Consider the following 21,427-nt stretch of genomic DNA (forward strand, 5'->3'; position numbering starts at 1 on the left):
CTTTGACGCCAACTCCTCGGCACTTCGCAGTCTTCTTGCTGAGAGGGTGGAGAGAGTCGTTGGCTGGTGTGATCCACCGGGGACAATGGAGGAGTGCGCTCGGAGTTTCCACTGTTGCTCCGTGCGGGGCCTCTCTCTAACTCTCCTCTCACTGTTTCAATAATCGTCTTCCTGCTTGCTGCGTCACGCCGGACCAACCTTCCCCTGCCTTTACCGGCGGCATCATCATGTGATCAGCGCTCTTCGTTATGCATAAAAGCAAAGATCACGAGGCCGGCTCTGTACTTTCTTTACCCTGCTGGGGTCACACACACACACACACACACACACACACACACACACTCACACACACCTGCATCTGAAGGCGTGAACCTGAAATGTGTTCCTTCAGAAGGCGGGGGCTCCTTTTTAAGTGCTGCTGCTGCCTAAAACTTTGCAATTCGAGGGAATGTTTAGGAGCGCCTCAGAAGAAATGAAAGCTGCTTTATAGGGATCTCACAGCAGCTGGCAGGTGTAGTTGCACACATCACAATGCAGATTAAATCCCTCTGCTGCTTGAAAAGGACTCAAGCATGAGATTAAGTGGTGTAATGACATAAAAACTCATTTTGGGGATAAAAGGATGCAAAATTAGGAAAATTAGTCTTTGATTTTCAATCTGTAATTAAATACTGTCAGCTGGTTCGATGAACAGGCAGTAGACACAGTGGTTTTCTAAATGACGTGTGATGAAAGTAACGGCTTGAGGGGTAATTTTGGGCTCGCACATTAACACTGATGCAGTCACAGGTGCGTGTCGGCCGTTTTTTTTTTTACAGCTGCCCGCGAATTGAGGTCAGTGAATCAGAACTAATAATCAGGGCCATAACTTTCTGTTTCAGGATGATCACTTTCAATATTCATATCTCCGTGTGTGTGTGTATGTGTGTGTGTGTGTGTGTTTCTGTGTTTGCTTCAGGGTTCTCTGCATCCCCGGTGTCTTCCTCCTCTCCTCTGCTGCCTCTGAAGCCATGGACTAGAGCTGCGTTCTGGTCCGGACAGTCCCGTGGTCATCAGATGGCTTCTCAACAACCCTCAGCAAAAATACAGAAAGTACGTGAGAGTATTAACAGAAAAAAGGTTGAGTCGCAATCATCCCACATTTTCACTGACAGCTGCTAAATAACATTAGTGGAGGTATTCTGAGTGTTTCTTATTATCAGCAAATCCCATGAAAAGACCGATACAAGCGAGGAATTGATCCTGTTACCAAGTATCGCCTGTGTGGGCAAATATTGATTTATAACTAAATCACAGACCTCCATTGTAGTCCAGTCCAACAACAATTTAAAACTCCTGAGAAACAGCATCACTGTCGTTATGATGAAACAAGCACAGTAGTTTCCTTCAGTAAATCACACGTACACTGTCCTGCTCAGTATACAGTGATGGAATGTAACCAAGTACATTTATCTAATAACTTTACTGAAGTATGAATATGAGGTACTTTAGTTTGATGTAACTGTATCCATCTACTTCCACTACACCTCATTGGTAAATATAGTACTTTTTACTCAAGTACATTTGTCTGACAGCTTGAGTTACAACTCGCTTTTTTGTATTAGTCTTTCATCCAGCTCCTGTTGATTGAAAACCACGCGTCTCCAAATGCGCTAAATGTAAACGTTTGTGATACATTTCTCATTTCACCATTTAGAAATCCTCCTCATGAGCGCATGAATAGTTGACTTTTTAGAGATATGCGATCCTGACAGGGCAGCAACACTAAAACCATATGAGGATCTTATAGAATATGATGTATTACTGTAGATTAAACTGCCAACAGTGTTTAAAGTAGTTGAAATTGGCTAGCCCTCAAACATCTACGAGAGTAAAATGCAACATATTCATTAATGCATTTGTAGTATTAATCCTAAATCATCATCTATAATAGTAAAACACTGACAGGGATCATTTACCTCACAGAAAGAACTTTTAGTTAGGATACCTTAAGCAAGTTTTGCTGATAATATTTAAATACTTTGAAAACATCTGGATACTTTCTCCACAACTGTATTACTGAAGTAAATGTGGCAGTACCACAGCAGGAAATACTCCATTAAAAGTTGTATAAGTTAGAGTAATGGAGTATTATGAGCACGCAGAACTGGAGGCCCTGTGATTGTCATACTGCTAAACACAGTATCTCATACATTATGCATTAATATGGAAAGCACAGGCATAATTGGTAGAGCTGCAGATGATTTGAACTGCATTATATACTGTTGGGTGGTTCAGTTTGTCACCCCGTCATATGTCAAAAGCTGATCACACAGGATGTTTTTGCATTTAAGATCTTAGTCAGGTAACAGCTGATTATAAATGTGTATATATATAAACATAGTGCAAATTTTCCTTCTGAATTGTAGTCAAGTAAAAATGCTAGATGAGTAAATGTATTTAATGAGGGGGAAAAATAGATTGGCCAGCTGCTTCAGGAGAATAGTTTCCAGAATTAGTGTGTTTTTTTTAAATTAAACTCTATAGTATGAGCATTAACACGTTACTTCTCGTCTTTTCATGGGATATGTTGAAAAAAACAAAAATGTAGACATTATCCTTTTAAAGACGATTTTTGTCCCCATTTGCTGTGCTGTTCTAATGCATTCGTGTTATGTCGAAGCCTTATCCACCGTGCGTGTGACAAATATGCAAATTGTCATTATGATTAACAGGAAGCCGAACAGTCCCAGGTTCCTCTGGCCCACACGGCTTTACGTCAAGTAGAAAAACACGCATTAGCATGTTTCTGAGTCATAATTACCTCCCACAGGGAAAGCAATGTGAATAGGGCTGTTCTTAAGGGAAAAGATGAGGTCATGACTTATAATATTCAGCTTTTTTTTTTTTATGTGTGTCTCGTTCCACACCACTAGACTCGAGGCTTTTTTGCCTTGCAAAGCATTATTCTGATACTTTTCCTGATTGGCAGCCTATTATTCTGTACTGAGTTAAGTGTCCACCCCTAGAGAGCGTTGATGATGTGCACATATGTCGTCTCTTTGGTCCTCAGAGGAGACACGTGCCTCACAGACGTGCTTTAGAGCCTTTTGTAATAAGTACGCTGGCCTTTATTAAAAACAGACAGTAACAATTTGTATCAGGATACACATATTAACCATTGATTGGTTGCTTATAAGGATGTATATTATTAACATATTAGCTCCTTGTTAGTCATTATGAAACACTTCTCACACTATCTGACCATATTTTACTACGAAATATATATATATATGTATATATATCTATATATATATCTATATATATATCTATATATATATATATATATATATATATATATATATATATATATATATATATATATATATATATATATTACTTAAAAATGTATCTCTTTCTGTGTGTTTTGGCCTTTCGTACATCTAAACAGCATTTTATATCACTGAAATTTGAGCTATTGGAAAACTAATTCCAAAGATATTCAGAAACTCAATTTTCGGTGTTTACGTCCAGACAGGCAGAAATTAAGATCTCTCGAAACAATGATGCAGACTCAACAGTTTATCAGTGTTAGTGACAGCATTACCAAATGTGAATTTGCAGTGTGTGTCATGATACTAGAGTATATTGGAGTTTGGAGAGAGATTTGTTTGTTTCAACACGTGTGAAGTAGGCAGGTGAGGACCTCACTTTAGAAAGGGACCTTATTCTTAGTCGGAGAGACTTAATATATTTGGATGGTGTTAACACTTGTAGTTTTGTGTTTTGTCTCATAATAATAGGCCATATTTATTAATATTATTAAGACAGAATGACTATTGTTGTGGTATTGCCACCTTTTAAGGCCAATATTCATTAAAAAAAAAAACCATCATGATTCATATCAGAAAACTCACCATCAATATGAAGAAATCAGGAGATTATTGAGGGAAATCTGATTAACCTCCTAAGTAAGTTAATGGGTAAGTAGTTGTGGAATATGGTCATACAAAATAACACATTAATAAATGCTTATTATGACTAATAAGAAGCCAATATGCTGCTAATATGTGTGCTAATAAGCAACTAGTCGAGGGTTAATATGGATTCTCTAATATAACGTGTGACAAAACAAACATTTAGTTTATGTCTACGAAAGAAGCACTGTTAAAGAGAAAGCAGGGCTCTTCAGAGATGCGTTTCTGTCCTCATTGATCTGATAACTTAATGTGCATACACCATAATCTCATGATCTCTGCCAGACCTGTGGTTCTGACTGCTCCAGGTGACCACTCTGTGTTTCCTGCAGTTCACATCTGCTCAGATTCTCTCAGTACAACAATGCAACACAATGCAAATGGCTGACAGTAACTAGGTCAGCTAAACTACAGCTTAAGTGCAGCTTTGACTCATTAATAATGCATTTGATAAAGACTAAAGTTGCCGGGTCTCGAGCAAAGATATTTTTCTCTCCGATGCCGACAATCAAGCGGTGCTCAGCCGTCTCTTTTCTGTTTGTCATGAGCTTGTAATTTTAATGCGACGATAATACCGACTGAGAGGACGTTTCTCAGATTGTTCTGTCACAGTTGGGGGGGGAAAAAAAAAAAATGCCACGATGTCCCCATCATCCTGTTGTCAGAGTAATCCACTAATATTCCAACAACGGCATATGCTTTGCATCAGCTCTATTTAGTGTCTGCTGGTTCACAACACTGAGCCAAAACCCGATGGACAGTCATGTAGTGTGGCACAATTCAGTCTGTGTGTCTTCAGCATGCTCTCTCACTCCTCTCTGGGTCAAAGCCGCAGACCTGAGCCACAGTCAAACCTCTGGTCCGCACCCAGAGGTCCCCGTGTCAGAGCTGCGAACCCGTGGGTGTGTGTTTCTTCGCTGACAGTGCTCTGAGCGCCGTTCCTCTGTCACCCACACAGCCTCTAGTGGAATGAAAGCTATGCGTGGAGTCATTCATTCCATGAACCGAGGGAGTGCATCTCAGCAGTGTTGTTTATGATCTAACAAGGCAGTATTTGTTGATCATTAGAGCCCGAGTGCCATATAGCCGTGTTCCCTCTACGAAATAACATCACACTGAATCACTGGCTCCACAAGCACTCAACAACATCCTTCCTTCGCTGTCCAGCTCTGAGCACTGATGTGGTTGAAGAAACTGGATCATACCCAGAAACCTCTGGTTGACACTCGGTGGCAGGAAGAGGGTTAGTGTTGTTATGATCGTGGGCGGTGGGCCAAAGGCTTTGGAGATAGGCAGGTGTGTCCTGGATACGACCTCTGGCTGTGCTGTTGATATTACATCTGTGCTGCTGGATATCATGTTATGACTGCTAGCGGGAGCAGGGAGGAGCACTGGGAGTGGAGCGCTATTCAACTCTCAGCTCTATGAAGCATTACACATGAGTACAGGCAGGCTGAGACTACAGGCTGGGATTAAAATAAGAGAGAGGAGGCCGTCCGATGACTGTTTTTCTCACAGGGGGGTTATCTGCTGCTGTGTGTTTAAGGCCCGCTGTGTTTTCTCGTTGCTTTTTTCCCAGATGAGAACGTGAAGGCTGGCGTCCACCAAGGCCACCGCTGCACCTTGGGCAGCGCACACACATGATCACATGACTCTGGACATGGACGCGGTCCTGTCAGACTTTGTTCGGTCCACGGGGGCGGAACCTGGTCTGGCAAGAGACCTGCTGGAAGGTAAGAGGCCAACGCTGTCCTTATTAGAAGACTCAATATTTCTCTCTTTTTTCCTTTTTTTTTTTTTGATCAGCCGCTCCCTAATGTGCCGCGGTTGCGCTCGAGCGATTGTTAAGAACAGAAGAGGAGAGGAAATGAGGGGAAAAGGAGAAGAAAGGAAACAAAGGAGGGGAGGAGAGGAGCAGGGGATTGCAACAGCGAGCCAGCTTGCTGATTTAGAGGCCAGAGTGACGGTTTTACGAGTGCACTCCCCTAGGAGAGCTTTGTGCCCATTCATTGGAACTCATTGAGGAGCAGAGTGCTACTGGCACTTGTATAGCTTACGTACAGTGGTGGGTGGGGGGGGGGGGAAAAACAAAAAACAAAACAGGAGAGCAAAAAGTGCACGGAGCAACAGAAAAGCTGGTTGATGGTCAGCTGAATTGGCAGCGATACCCAGAGCTTGTAAAAAGTAATGTTAATGTTTTTGTTTTCAGTTTTTTTAAAGTGTTCCAGTTTCGCACTGCAATTCCCGGATCGGGTCAAACTGCAGTAAAGAAACGCTGAGCCTTTAATGCAGATGCAGTTTTGTCTACTTTACAGGAATAAAAGCATGCTCCACATTAATCAGACTTCCATTAGGGGATGAAATCCTTCTGCAGGATGCGTGTCCTGGAGATCTTTTTAGTCTCTGTGTGTCTATTATGCAGCTGGTGTCTAGTCTGATAAAAGAATTAAAGTGTTGGGTGTCTGTCTCTCCCTCCCCCTCAGTCATTTTCTTCTTTTTTTTTTTTTTACTGATTCCGCCTTGGCTCAAAGCCATCGGGGCATACTTGTGACACTAACAGGCACCAAACAAGACAGTGCACTCAGACAAAGACAGACGTGGGCATGGATGTCCTATTTCAGTATCATGCCTGCTGCCTTCTTGTGGGTGTTAGCTTAGCTTTCCAGGCCCGGCATCAATCAGCCGCTCTGTGACCCTCTGCTCTGAGTCAGAAAAGGTGTGAGGAGGAGCGAGAAGAGAGGCGGAGAGAGAAATGTGACAGTGCCACATATGTGGTGCTTCCCCCTAGAGGCTGGTTTGTGTACAGAAGAATGTGTTTGACCACTCACATACAGTATGTGAGGACGGTTTTTTGACCTTTAGAGCCCAGTCGAGCTCTTGGGTGATTTTCAACAAGAAAGGAAAACTTTATAATCATGTAATTTGGATGTTGTTTAATTGAAGAAATCAATTAGATCAGTTGGTAAAGCATGCTCATAATCAAAAGCCAAATCAGGTTCACTGCTTATTTTTCATATCTGAGGACGCAAGACAAGTTGAGATGCCTGAATAGAAATAAGGGAACTGTCGATAATATTTGAAAAATATCATTAAAAATGATATGTGCAATATGTATCATTATTCAAATGAGAGAGCTGTGCAGTTTTGTGAAAGAAATGTGCACAAATATTGACCGGGGATTGTGCACTGATTTACTTTCACTAGGGATGCACGACATGTATCGGACTCGGCAGATAACCAGGATATTTAAAAAGGAAATATCGATATCATGTTTATTTTACGCATGATGATTTTGTGTTAATTATACATCACAGTGTAAATCATTTCTGTTTGCCACCCACCATAAAGCAGACACTTTTATTAAGGTTATTTATTTTTAATTTCGTTTTTTATGCAGTTATGATTAAAGACTTACAGTTTTCTGAGGAAGGAAACACGATTTGCACGTTGCAATACTTTTTCAGTGAAGGTTCAGGGAGTTGGGAACAAGCCTGTCCTGTGGAATATGAAATCATCCATCTTTGCTCACTGCATCTTTGCCGTCCTTACCCTCAGGTGTGCATAAACTACAGGTCATAAACTTCTGTTAAAACATAAAAATGTGAATTTATCGGTAATCTTATCAGTATCCTCCATGAGAAGTTACTAATTATCGGTTATCGGTATTGGCTGAAAAATCTTATTTTACCTACCTTTTACTGTTCCTGTATAGAAAATCCTCTCATGCAACTGGTTTAATTCAAAGTTTTTCGATGTGATAAAAGGAATTCAGTGAAGCTGCTGTGTTTCTAATAGATGGAGATAATTCAGGTTCATACTGCAGATGAATATATAAGTGTACCTTCTGCTGACGCCAGCCATTACAAATGAAGGAGCTGAAACAATGCCCTCCATACCACAGTAAAAGGAGGCTAATGCAGAGGCTTTTACAGTCTGTGCATTAGATGCTGATGTATGTTGCGGGACTCTAAGTTGTATTCCTGGATCTGTGCTGCTCGAGATTGTGGAGATGCTCAGAATACAATCAGTTTTGCATTGATTGGCGTGAGAGACGGGGATAAGCGATGCCAGGTTTCATGTTCAGACTGCTGCTAATCATCGTGTCTGGAAGTCAGGAGGAGAGAGGACAACTTCCTGTAGGTCTCTTACACAGGGAGTGCATTAATGGACCCAGCCTCGAAAATCATGCTCAGATTACAGGCAGGTGCCCTGTGACTGGCTGCAGTTGTGGAAGTCGATGTAAGTTTTATAAGGACTGTTTTTTGCAGACAGTTCCTGTGGCATCACGAGAAGGCACGCTGAGTTATAATAAGGCTGAGGATTGACTCATGTCTCTTAAACCTGCGAGGGAGTTCTGTTAGAAACACCAAGAGGAGACGTGTGTGTGTGTGTGTGTGTGTGTGTGTGTGTGTGTGTGTGTGTGTGTGTGTGTGTGTGTGTGTGTGTGTGTGTGTGTGTGTGTTGATGGCGTGCATGTGTAAGCAGTGTGAGGGTCCCTCCTGCACATCAGGATACTGCTGTCACTCTGTTAACAGATCTGTCTCCCGTCACTATCTTCATTGTTGTGGCACCGCCCAACCTCAACCTCTAGTTATTGTCAGTATGTTGCAGCATCAGGCCATTGATCTGCTTAATTTACGATTTTCTGTGTTTCTAGTGTTTGTTTAATGTTTCAAAAATAACCTGAGCTGGTTTGATCAGTTACTTGTAGGGAATCTGGCTTTTTTACAACATACTCAGCAGACCTTACCCCCATTGTCCTCGTCACTTTCTGCTTTCGGTAGCATGTTATGGGTTATTCACCCGGAGATAACCCTGTTTACTGTAAACTGCGTTGAACAGTGTCTTATTGCACCAGAAAAACGACACATTTTGATGTGTGGGAACATAACTGTTGATATTTTTGAGTGAGAATCGCAAAAGAAATCCCGTATTATTAATGTGAAACGTTCACCCTTGATGTTCATAATCAGCGTTGACGTGCAATCAACCAGCTCTTTGCATACCGCAGGTAAAAACTGGGACCTGAGTGCTGCTCTAAATGATTACGAGGAGCTCAGGCAGGTCCACACTGCCAACCTGCCGCAGGTCTTCAACGAGGGCCGCTACTACAAGCAGCCAGAGACACGTGACACACCCACCCATGTCAGCAAGATCGACAGGCCGTGTGCACAGAAGCAGGAGGACAATGCACAAGGTACGAGACGGCGCCTCGACACCATATTATCGCCTTGACGGTTTTGTTTTTCCTCACTCGCCCGCCACTCATCAATTCTTCTCCCCTCCTGTCCCCTCTAGAGAAGCGTCTGTCCCGTGGGATCTCCCACGCCAGCTCCGCTATCGTCTCCCTGGCGAGGCTGCAGGTGGCCAACGACTGTACCAGCGAGCAGTTCCCTCTTGAGATGCCCATCTACACATTCCAGCTGCCGGACCTCAGCGTGTACAGCGAGGACTTCAGGAGCTTCATAGAGAGGGACCTGATAGAGCAGTCCACCATGATGGCTCTGGAGCAGGCCGGTGAGTGTCACAGGATATATTATACCGTAGTACATCTCCCGCTACTGATATGAACCGTGTAACCAACTCTTATGCGTTTCACCGTATTCTTTATTTAGATTACACCGAAATGCAAGCACAGAGCAGAACCCAATGAGGGCTGCCTGTAATGTAGACAGAGACATAGAGGGTGAGACAGAGACAGAGCAGATCAGAGAGGCAAGCATCATCTGGAAGCAAGACGACAACAGCTAATTCAAAGCATCCAGGATCCCAAAGGATTTATCTCCCAGCTGAAGCTTTGAACTAACGGAGAGAAAAACTAGTTAGCCAAGTTTCGAATCTTCCTGCAGATTTACTCCCCCCCCCCCCGCACACAGAGACTGCAGAGATCGTAAAGCCTTCCTCACCTAATTCAGTGCAAAATCTAGAAATGGCGAACTGAGAACATTGGGACACTTAAATATATTGACCTTCATATTTCTATATTTCATAAACACATAAATAAAGTCTCACAGTCTTTTTCAACAGTGGCTTAACCAAGCAGAAGATAGAGTCCGATCTCCAGTGATAAGTGAATATATATACGCATCATAAACTGCTGAGACACTCTGATAAAATATGTGTCTCTGCAATTAAGAAAAAGGTAAGATAAAGTACAACAGGGTGCTCCAGTAGCTGACTTAGTTGAGTGTGTGCCTCGTGTATAATGAGTCCCCGGCTGCCCTTTCCAATAATAAATGCGCATAAAGTCAGAAAAGAAAATATAAATAAAATAAAGCACAACAACCAGGTGTGTATGAGCTTCACTCCACTGGTGATTGGATCTCAACCAGCATATGGATCAGTCTCGGCCCATCGTCTATCATAACAACACTGTATATAACATACAGCTAAAACTCACTGGGATGTGGCAGTTTCCCATGTTTCTAGAAATTGAACTTCAATATCCGCCATGTGAAAATACGGAGAGATGCAAAAAAAGATCTGCATTTCCTAGCCCATCTACACCGAGGGGTAAATCATTCAGAGCCTCTTCTGTGTTTACTGTTGTTAAATAAATGATGCAGTCAGATCACCCGAGGCTCGGAGCAGCGAGGCTGCCTGCAGTACAGCAGCGTGCCGTGCCCACGGCTGTGAAGCAGTCGTCTCTCCCTCGGGGACTTGGGCAGGGTGGCGATGGAGCAAAAAGCTGGAGATACTGTGAAGAGTCGGGCTGAGTCGGCCTGTGCTAATCATTGCTGTTGAGGCTAATTACAGTGTGCTTGTTGGATGATTGTTCTCGGTGGGCAGTTACTGGTAGAGAAGCTGACCACATCTCCCCCCTCCGAGCTTCCCGTCCACTTATTCATCCCCCCTGGAACGATTAACAATGCAATAAATAATTAGAAATAATGTGCTGTGCAACTTTTTTATGAACATGTGTCCTGAGACTGATCTATTTAGAGCTACTTTATTGGTCTCGTTATATCCTAATTAGACTAGCTACAAACCTATAGATGCATTTCTCTTATTTCCCCACCCACAGCTCCTGTTAAACCTGTTATTTGACCCTCACGTCAAATAAGCGTCTCTCATTGAAAGGTCCCAGTCTATGTTTCCATATTTTGAAACATGTTCAGAGAAAAGTATTTGAAGCTGAAATCATCACGGCGTGTCCTGACACCTGCTGGACTGAGCAGTAGCATGTTGAGCTGAGCAGCTGACGTGACCAAAATAAACTGGTGAGATTGAGATAAGTCAACCCGAGGATTTGTGTGTGTGCTGATATTATACCTCTGGGTATTCAGCAGTTGACACAGATGAACCATATCAAAAAATATCTTGTTACACATTTACTTCTTTATCAAATCCAAATAAATACAAAATACTGGTGTGAGAAAATTTATTCATTTATTAAGATTGCAAGTGATTTGTAATTAAAAAGTATATTTCGAAAGAATACACTGTACACACTGATAATTTTACATTTTAGCCATTTTGTAGAGTCTGTCTGGGTTGGATGTTGTTGAACCTCAGCAATTAAAATTAAGTTCACTGTTTTGTGTTATGTAGTTTATCATTCAACAAACTTTGTGTTTACTTTATTAGTTCTTTTAACTCCGAATGTTAAAAGCATACTAGGATTTTGCATCAAACATGGATCAAGTCGGTGGTTAAAACAGTTGGAAAAAAAACATCCAACATTTTCCATTTATTATTGACTAACCGCTATTTATTTATTAAAGCAGCCGACTGTCATTTAGAGAAACTGCTTTGAGTTTGCATCCCCTAATTGGACCATACAATGAAATTTGACTCAGGAATCTTATTACCAATAATTTTTGTGTGTTTTTGACTTCGTATCGCCACAAATGTCGTTGAGTGTGTTTTCTCCCCTTCTGTTTCTCAGTTTTGCGCAGAGTTCACAGCCTCTTTATCTTGTACGTTGCGTGCAGGTCGTCTGAACTGGTGGTCCACCATGTGCACGAGCTGTAAGAAGCTGCTTCCTCTTGCCACCACAGGGGATGGAAACTGCCTGCTGCACGCTGCCTCTTTAGGTGAGCTGCTCATGCACATTTGCGGTCTATTTCACATGTAGTATGAGCACAGCATCCATCAGGATTTCTTGGTGTGGGGCAACTGGGTGAGTCGGTGTCACAGCTGTCTCATAACAGCGTCTGTGCTGCGTCACAGCTGCTGGAGGGGAGGGAGAGAGATAGCTGACCTATACGTTGCAGGAAATTGTCAGCCGCAATGTTCAGGGGGGCAGCAGGGTATTCAAGTCCCTGCTGAAGGAGACTGTTGCTTCCCCAGTGTGAGGACTGCTGGAGCAGCACAGGAGCCGTCAGGGTTAGAGGCACCAGAGCTAACGTAATCTACCCTGACAGTTAGACAACTAAAGCCCTTTGATGAGCGATGAAAGGCATTTTTAGACGTGAAGTTAAAAAGCTGAGGTCATCTCGGTATCATTTTATAGCCACAGTTAAGAAACCCAACTTCTTGTTGTAGCCAGCCATCTCGTGTGTGTGTTATCCTTAACATGCAATTAAAGGTGTTGTGTGTCTGTGTTGTGATCAGGGATGTGGGGCTTCCATGACAGAGACCTGATGCTGAGGAAATCCCTGTACACCATGATGAAGAGCGGAGCAGAGAGAGACGCTCTGAAGAGGAGGTGGAGGTGGCAGCAAACCCAACAGAACAAGGAGGTTCGGAGAGCTTCACGTCGTCACAACCCTCTAAATGCATCACATCCCCTTTCTCTAACGAGGTGTTGATAAGCGGAGGGATGAGCTGCTCGTAGCCTCAGTTAATAAGCAAAGATTTCAGCTTCCTTACCGTGGTCGCACGTGTGGATTTTTGCTGCGACGAATAAGTCTTTCTATTATACCAAGAGTGCATTAGCAGCAGTGCTGCTAATACTGGCAAATCCTCTGCACCCCCTATCCCTTCTCTAGATGTTCATGGATTAAAGCATTTTGCTAATCTATTAGAAAAATGGTGTCACCAAAGATAGCTCAGGCAAAGAACTAGTCCAGATGCTCATGTTTTAATAAATGCCCGAGGCGTCCTGGTGGCCCAGTGATCTGAGACACATCACATGTAAACTCGGTGTCCTGGTTATGAATCTGGCCAGGGACCTTTGTTGCATGTCATTTACATTTCTCCATTAACCCATATTTCCTAAATTACAGCAAAAAGATGATTTAAAAAAATAATAATTTAAAAACCCATATGATGCATAAAGCTTCAGGAAACACACCTTCTAGATGCAGACGGAAATAGAAAGAATGAATAATAATAATGGGGATTGTGTGGGCAAGCATCAGCACATGCTAACCAGAATTTTCATTTGTGTGTGTGTGTGTGTTTGTGTGTGTGCAGTCGGGGCTGGTGTACACCGAGGAGGAGTGGGAGAGAGAGTGGAACGAGCTGCTGAAGTTGGCCTCCAGTGAGCCTCGCACGCACCTCAGCAAAAACGGCAACACCAGCGGAGGGTAAGCTGTCTCGCCTCGCGTTTATCCCCAAAGAAACGTCCTACGAGCGCCTCACCCTGAACTCTCGAGACACGACACATATTACTTTTACTTTAATCATAAATCCAGCAGTGTTTGCCCCGTGATCATCATGTACTTTGGAGAGAATTGCAGCAGCAGTAGAAAGCCTCGCTGCTCTCGTAAATGCATCACAAGTCACAGCGTTACAGTTGAAACGCTGCAGCGCAATTAAAAACAAAAGTGACCTTCTCACTGAGATGGATTTGTCAGGGAAACTCGTTGTTCCCACTCGGGCTGTTGCTCTTTCAAAATTGCTTCCTTGATTCAGTAACAGTCTGGGAGCTCTCATGTGAGACTGTGCCATCTACTGGACGCCACCAGTATTAATCACTTCTGCAGCCTCCCCTGAGCTGCAGGTTGCTTTTAGCCGCAGCAGGTGATGTGATCCGTGCAACCCCCCCCCTCCCGTTGCATAAACAACTGTAAGAGTGGGTTTATCTCAGGCTGCAGAGGCAGATTGGAAACTAACTCTGGTTTCCTCCTACGCACAGAAACCTTGTGGTTTGTCTCTTGTTTCCATTTTTCACCGAACTAAACACACGTACTTTCGCAGGTTTAGCAGCTGCTTCCTTGGTTTTTAATCCGATGATGAACAGAGACTCATTAAGGTTTCTGCTGCAGATTGATATGTCATTTAATTACATAAAATGCAGCTCAAGCAAGGTTGCGGTTGTCTGCTTATCAGTGTTTCAAGCGTTGTCCTTTTAATTCACTGTTGCTTTCCCCAGTGTTAAGGGGCCTATCGCTAAAAATATCCAATTAAAGAGCGTAATTTGCTAATTTGGTGTGGTGGTTTTAACCTCTCGTTGAGTTCGACTGTAATACAGTAATCAGGTTAGGGATGTTTGATGGTCCTAGTGCGAGATGAGCCCCTAAATAGGATGAGTGGGATTCACATATTAAGAGGCTCTTTATTAGAGTGAATTTGGCAGCGTGGCTGTTTGTGTGGCTGACAACTTAATTGTTGCACATCCCCTGGTTCCCTGGTGGTTGCACGCCTGAGAGCTCTGCCTCTGCTTTTCTTTTCTCTCTCTCTCTCTCTCTCTCTCTCTCTCTGCCTCACCCCCTCCGCTCCCTGTTTCTCTCCCCCGCTCTTCTTTCTTTCAAAGAAATAAAAACAGACGGATCTCGGCGCTTTGTTGTCCTTGTCTTTTAAAGATAGACAGAGGGGGGAAAATGGATCCGAGTTAATTGCATTAGATTACACAGGCGCGTAATTAGCAGGAACATTTATTAGGGATCAACTGATGTGTTTCTTTCAGGTACCGATACTGATAGCTATTATTAGTAATCAAGGACACTGATTATAGATACTTAGCACCAGCAACAAGGAAAACCTCTGTGTCCAAATTGACAATAACAAGTGATGGAATGTATGTCAAATTTACCCAAGTACTCTACCTAAACTGCAAGGAACTTTTAATTGGTTATCAAACAGTCATGACCTACATATGCAAACAAGACCATCAGCAGACGATTGGATGTGTCTGTGTATTTGTTCTAGTTGTTCTTAATGATGTGCACCTGGGTCATAAAATTAAAACTATTTTTTATAGCGGAGTGCTGAGGACGAATTGATCTGTCTGCCAATAAAGTTTACATTCTTTCACAATCGCCCTGTCATTAATCTCACATAGCCACGAAGAGAGAGTCATTACGTCATCACAGCTTTGTTTAAAAAGAAAAATAGTACTAATCTTCTCGTGATACTTAAATCAATGTTTTAAAAGGTTTTGCTATGCATGTCTTGCTCCATGGCCAAACAATGGCAGAAGAGTTGATTCATTAATTCATTCATTGTGTTTATTACTTCCTAAAAGATGAAAATGTTGATGACTCACCATGCACTGAGGGGGTGCACACATTTTTTGTCCAGTAACCTTTTTCTTAATTTTCATGATGTATTGATGTATAAAAAGACGGATACCCAGAGTGTTTCTGGGGAACAACACAACTTTATAACTTGTGCATAGAGGAAATTTCTAGCTCATGCAAAACAGAACTTTTTAACTTTATTTACTGATTTAGGTGAAACTGGATCATTTTCTTGTGTCGTCTGGCTGCTCTGCCTCAACTTTGCACCGATGGCTTAACTTGTTGCCAAATCAAATAGCACTCTGCTAGTCGCTTCATGTCTTACTTTCACTTGCTTTCAAAACAAATGCACAATAATTTAGTTTATTTTTGCGGCAATTGGACATAAAAAAACAATCACTCAATAATAAAATTGCTGAATACAGATCTGATTACACTTGCAGATAATCAGTCTATCCCTAATGTTTACATATGTATTGGTCAGTACCAGTTGAGGAAACTGTTATAGTCCCACTGTGATACATGTTTTCTCATATTTATTGTTGTTTTGTGTATGTTTGTTTTCAGGGTTGATAACTCTGAGGACCCGGTCTATGAGAGTTTGGAGGAGTTCCATGTATTTGTGCTGGCCCACGTGTTGCGCAGGCCAATTGTAGTGGTGGCTGACACGATGCTCAGAGACTCAGGAGGGGAAGGTAAACTAACTGCATCTTGCCTCCGTCCTCTACATTACAGTAGAATAAGCACCGGACCGTCTGACACTAGATGTGGTGTTCTTACTGTATTCCAGCGTTTGCTCCCATCCCGTTCGGAGGGCTCTATCTGCCTCTGGAGGTGCCGCCGAGCCGCTGTCACTGCTCCCCTCTGGTCCTTGCCTACGACCAGGCTCACTTCTCCGCGCTGGTGTCCATGGAGCAGAGAGACCAGCAGCGAGAGCAAGGTAGGCGATCGTACATCATCACACTCACACTCATTTTTTGATTCTTTAAAAATCTATCAATCACACAAATGTGACCCTTCATGCACCCGAGTTAGATGAACAACTGGTTTTCAGTGGCAGCGCTTTCACCTGATATTAATGGGCATCATAGAATGAATAAGATATTAGATCAAAACACTTTTCGAAAAGCCGGTTGGCATTCGCAGATAGACGTACGAGATACAAACCATTTCTTGACTTATTGCTCTTTTTCTGGCTGCTGTAATGTTCAGTAGTCAGAGGTGGAAGTCAGAAGTCGAAGATCTTTAACTTAATTAAATGTAGCAATGCCAAGGTGCGGAAGAAGTATTCTGTTACTAGTAAAGGCCTGCATTCAAATGTGTGCTACTGAGCAAAAGTACAAAAGTCTTAGCGTTAAAAATATACTTAAAGCACCGAAAGTAAAGAATAGTTGCACTTAACAGAATATCCCATCTAAGTATAATGTATATATTATATTATTGTATTGATTCTTTGATGTGTACATTTCATTAATGTTGCAGTTGTTGAACTTTCTTACTAAATATGCGACACGTGGCTTGTAAATTCAAACAAGGGATAGAAAAAGTTTTATCTTAACCAAAACAATACATCACAACTGATTTGTTGATTACAGTTTTAATCATTAATCTGAATCCACAAAGTAACTAGTAACTAAAGGTGTTGAATACATGTTGTGTAGTAAAAAGTACAATATTTGCCCCTTCTAACTGAAGTGGTGACCATGTGGTGAGTTCTAAGGTAAAGCTTTAAAGTCCTGGTAATTAGCGTCAGTGAATTTGTGAGAAGGCCCCTGTAATTCCTCTTCAGATGCTGATTAACATTATTAGGAGTTAATAAGACTGTGTAAGTATTAATAATAGCATCATAAACATGTTTATTGTTGTATAATAAGACGTTTATAAGCAGTAAACTTTGTTAACAGTTTACATACTGCTTAAGAGCATTGGTGAAAGAGCTACCTAATAATAAAAACATTTATATTATATCATATATTATATATACATTTGTAATACATATTTTGAGTCAAAATATAGAAAAAAAAGTATGAAAATATAAATGTAATTGCACGCTGGATTGTACAGGGGACACGCAGAGATTACACAGGATGGTTGTAATAGTAAGGTAGCAAAAAAATTGAAGAACTTTAGTACAAGTGCCTCAAACTGTAATTTAGTTCAGTACTTGAGGAAATGCAATTAGTTTTACTATTAGCAATAGTTAAGTTATATAATAGTTAGACAGCCTTCGCTTTTAACTTGGGTAGATGGCGCGAATGAGGCCGAGTAGTCTGCCTGTCCTGCTGCAGGTGAATAATGTATGAGACAGCCGTCTAATTACCTGTGATCCATTATTAAAAGGGGCCAGTTGGCAGCAGGAAGTGGGGAGTGGCCAACATGGAGGGGAAAGTGGCCGACAGGCTCCTTCCTCGTGACTTTTTGAGCTTTGACAAAATCATGCAAGCCTGTATGTTACTGTATGTCCACATTTTTCCTTCTGGAGTCACTCTTGGTCCAATTTAGTGTGTTCCAGGTGGTGCGTCTGTTTCTGCGTAGGACTCTGACATGGTGCCGTGTGGAACATATTGATCGTTCCGTTTTTGTTGAGTGACTCTTGTTTTTGTGTTGTTTTTTCGCTTGCTCAGATGCCAGTGTTCCCACTCCGGATGCGTTGCTTATTCTCGAGGTCAGAGTAATCCTCACATGGAGTTCCTTTAATTGACAAATAGAGAGGATCTCCTTGACAACCAGTCTTAGTAGTCAGAGCACTCTTCTGTATCTGACTCAGTGGGTGGAACTCTCTTGTCATTTGCGTGGGAAGCTGGCCAACTCTGTCTCTTTTTCTCACTCTCAAGTACAAATGCACTTGCGCAAACTGTTTCTTTCTTCCTCTCTCGGTCTTCCTCCTTCTCTTGTACTTTTCCGAGTACGTAAGGTCCTATTCTCAGGCCCGCAGACACCAACCTAGCTATTAAGTCTGGGTAGGACCACTGCAGACAGACATGATTACTAACCTGCCATCCCTGCCCTGAAGTATTCCCCTTTTATGCCACCAGTGCATCAAAGCCAGCCTACGTAACTATCCAGCACTCCCACTGTAGTTTGTTTTAGTGTGGCGGAGGGGGTGGGTTCTCGTTTTGTCCACTAGATGGTGCATATGGCCAAAGAACTGTAGCGGTAGAGCTCGATCACAACACCACTGCATGACTGTACTTTTTCATTCTGGTACACTGTGTCCTGTGATAGGATCAGAGTGCGTTTTGTCTGCAGTCTCTCTCCAGGATGTTATGAAAACACTTGTGTGCGTAGCTTGGCGCGTTTGTTTTTCACCCGATGAATCATATTGCGCTGCAATGATACAATGTGCAGCTTCTGTTGTGCTTTTCTGGATGTTAGAGGTATAGATTTCTCTTTTATTTGTTTGCATTTTCTCTTGTATTTCTGCATTTGGCTGAACAGATGCCAGACAGACAGACGGGCGGACAGAGGGTCAGACGGGCGGACCTAATCTTCCACTGCCAATTAGGGCAGAGTAGCCCCAGCCGGCCCCTAAGCCCTGACCACATCGCCACATATGGGCAGAGTCCCGGGCTGCAAACCAAACCCTTCTCTCCTGACAGTCGGGCCAATGTGCGCTGGTCTCAGGTGGAGGCTTGCTCTCAGCTTCCCCCCCCCCGGCATGGCGCAGAGCATCCGAGAGGCCGTTGGCTCTGTGTGTGTTCAGGTGCCATAGGCTAAGTTAGAATACTGGCTCTTTCTTTGGCTCTCTGTATGGAAGATTATAGCAAAGTCCATCTCCCCCCCCACCCGGCTAGTAACCTGAATCTAAATCACACTGACACATCACGCCACTGCCCCATTAATGGCCTGCATACTGTATATATGGTGAATGGTGGGGGAAAAAAAAAAAAAAAGTGGAGGGGTGAATGAAGTCGGAGGTCATTGCTGAGGATCAAAACTTTATTTTTTCTGGTTTTTATTGGTAAGGTAGTCAGGTGACCCTGGGTTTGTTTTCTATCAGCCCCACTGCTGCTCACCTGCTGTGTAATAATGACTGGCTCCTCAGTAGACGCCCGCTGGCTTGTCTTTTATCAGCTTGTTTGTGCTCCCGTGGTTAAACGACGTATGAGTGGAACTGGCCCTCGAGGAAAAAAAACTCTGGAGCTATTTCAAGCCCTGGTCCCGATAACCAAAACACTTCCAGGTTTTCCTTGGCATCCCCTCATCAACCCTCTCACACCTATTTGAATGGAGGACTTTTACACCATCTACACAAAGACCACCTACATAACAGTACAGCTCTGGACAGGTTTCACTTCTCCATCTAGTAAAGACACCCAGTGTATTACACCTCATGCAGTCAGCATAATTAATCCAATATGGGCGATGAGGATTAAAATGCTATTTGTTGTGGTTTTTATGTGTTGCTCCAAATGCAATGCTCTTGTAATTACCACCCTGGTTCCGCTGTTAAAAATCTGTGGCGAAAAAAAAAAGGCCCAGGCTTGTTTATATGCATGACTGCTGTTTCCTCTGGTGAATTGGGCCCTTTAAGTCTGCAGCTGTGCAGAGTGACCAAAGTCAGGAATTCAAATTTGTGCAATTTCCAGACAGTACAAATTGTTCTTGAATCGCAAAACAGAGGAAACATTGGCTCAGTGTTTCTGCTGTGAATCGAAGCTTGTAATGGGTGACTTTGTCCTCAGAAAGGGAGTCAAAGAGGCGAATCTTCTCCCTTTCTGCTCTCATCACACAAGGCTTGAAGCACTTGACATGATCATATTGCGCAAATTAAGAAAAGATATTTATGTCCAGTCCGATCATGTGATTAAATGCTCAGAGAGGTTATCTGCCTCATTTCAAACAGCTGCTTCCTCACAGGTTACACCCGAGTTTCCTCCCCGCTCTCCCGGTCTCCATCCCTGCGAATCAAAGATGCAAAGTGAGCAGGGCGAGGCGGGCGGGCGAGCAGCTATGTTGCTGAGTACACAACTCGCATACCACAGAGGGCTATGATGTCATCCATGCATAAGCTATGGGAATCGGTCATTCAAGGACAACAAAACAGGGCTGCCAACAGGGATCGTAAATACATTACAGCACACTTTAGTCCCCCAGAGCTCAATTGGCAGTGTTGAGGCTCTGAATCTGGACAGGGCCCAAGCGGGAACAACAGTGCTCACACACACACACACACACACACACACACACACACACAACCACACAGCACTTCGGAATGGCGAGAAAAGGAGGACAGCTGCATCGTGGGAGCCAGGACACCACCTCACAGACCTCAGCTGCCTGCTGCATGACCCGAGTGGGAACTGAGTGGGAGCTGGTCCACTGTCCTCTGTTCGCCTGTGTGTGTGTTTGTGATTATGACTGAATTTTTCTGGGCAGGAGTGTTTTAGGAAAGAGTTGCCTTCAAGAAAACCTCTCTCTTTTCTCTTTCCCAGTTTTCGGAGTTGCCATGCCACCGGTGTCATTACAGTGGCCTCTGTGGGCACAGGCGTGAGTCATGCCTTTTTTTAGGTAGAAGGTGTAAAATGCATGGTAATTTGCAGGTGTGACGCAAAAGCAGCCTTGACATTTTCGGACGGACAGAGCCTGGTCCGTCAGCAGCTATATAAGTGATATATTTACTCAGCTGATGGAATTTGTTTGCCGAGCAGCTAATGGTGTCCGATATAAATAAGTGATCATCTCAGCAGTGCTAATGTGGGCGTGGTCGCACTAATTCTGCTTCAAGAACACAAGGCCATCACCACAATGCTGCACCAGCACTATTTTTGACACTTAACATCATGAATCATGCACTTTGCACCTACACAGAGGTGCTTGAAAAGAAACACAAAAAGGAGAGAGTTTGACCTGCAGTTCCATCAGGGACACAGAGGGAGGCCCTTGCTGCCGCTGGTGTCTGTGTCTCCATGAAGCCTGCAGAGCAGAGCAGCCTATTGGCAGTGGAAGAATTGATGAGGCTGGGAGGAGACTGTGTCTTCCATCTGGGGCTGACAGCGAAGGCTGGAATGTCCTCGGCCCGAACAGCCTGCCTCTCTCTGCTGTCATGTGGACAACAGCCCCCACACACTAGGTAGCCCGAGGAGAGCTGTCATGCGGGCCAGTGGGGTCGAGCTAGTCCTC

The 21,427-nt window shown here is 43.2% G+C and overlaps 1 protein-coding gene across 2 annotated transcripts in view; it reads left to right on the top strand.

The window, feature by feature from the left end:
* Positions 1-21,427, top strand: part of otud7a (OTU deubiquitinase 7A) — a 46,304-nt gene that overhangs the window by 18,779 nt on the left and 6,098 nt on the right. The window contains exons 2-10 of one of the 2 annotated variants that reach the window (XM_030425774.1): positions 959-1,092; positions 5,536-5,689; positions 8,968-9,153; positions 9,255-9,473; positions 11,891-11,992; positions 12,513-12,640; positions 13,317-13,429; positions 15,872-15,999; positions 16,095-16,244. In XM_030425774.1, the coding sequence (XP_030281634.1) occupies positions 5,605-5,689; positions 8,968-9,153; positions 9,255-9,473; positions 11,891-11,992; positions 12,513-12,640; positions 13,317-13,429; positions 15,872-15,999; positions 16,095-16,244 (1,111 nt within the window). In that variant the 5' untranslated portion in view covers positions 959-1,092; positions 5,536-5,604. The remainder of the gene's footprint in view (positions 1-958; positions 1,093-5,535; positions 5,690-8,967; positions 9,154-9,254; positions 9,474-11,890; positions 11,993-12,512; positions 12,641-13,316; positions 13,430-15,871; positions 16,000-16,094; positions 16,245-21,427) is intronic. The other variant, XM_030425775.1, reaches the window with a different exon arrangement.

Source organism: Sparus aurata, chromosome 8 (assembly GCF_900880675.1).
Source record: "Sparus aurata chromosome 8, fSpaAur1.1, whole genome shotgun sequence".
Classification (NCBI taxonomy): Eukaryota; Metazoa; Chordata; class Actinopteri; order Spariformes; family Sparidae; genus Sparus; species Sparus aurata.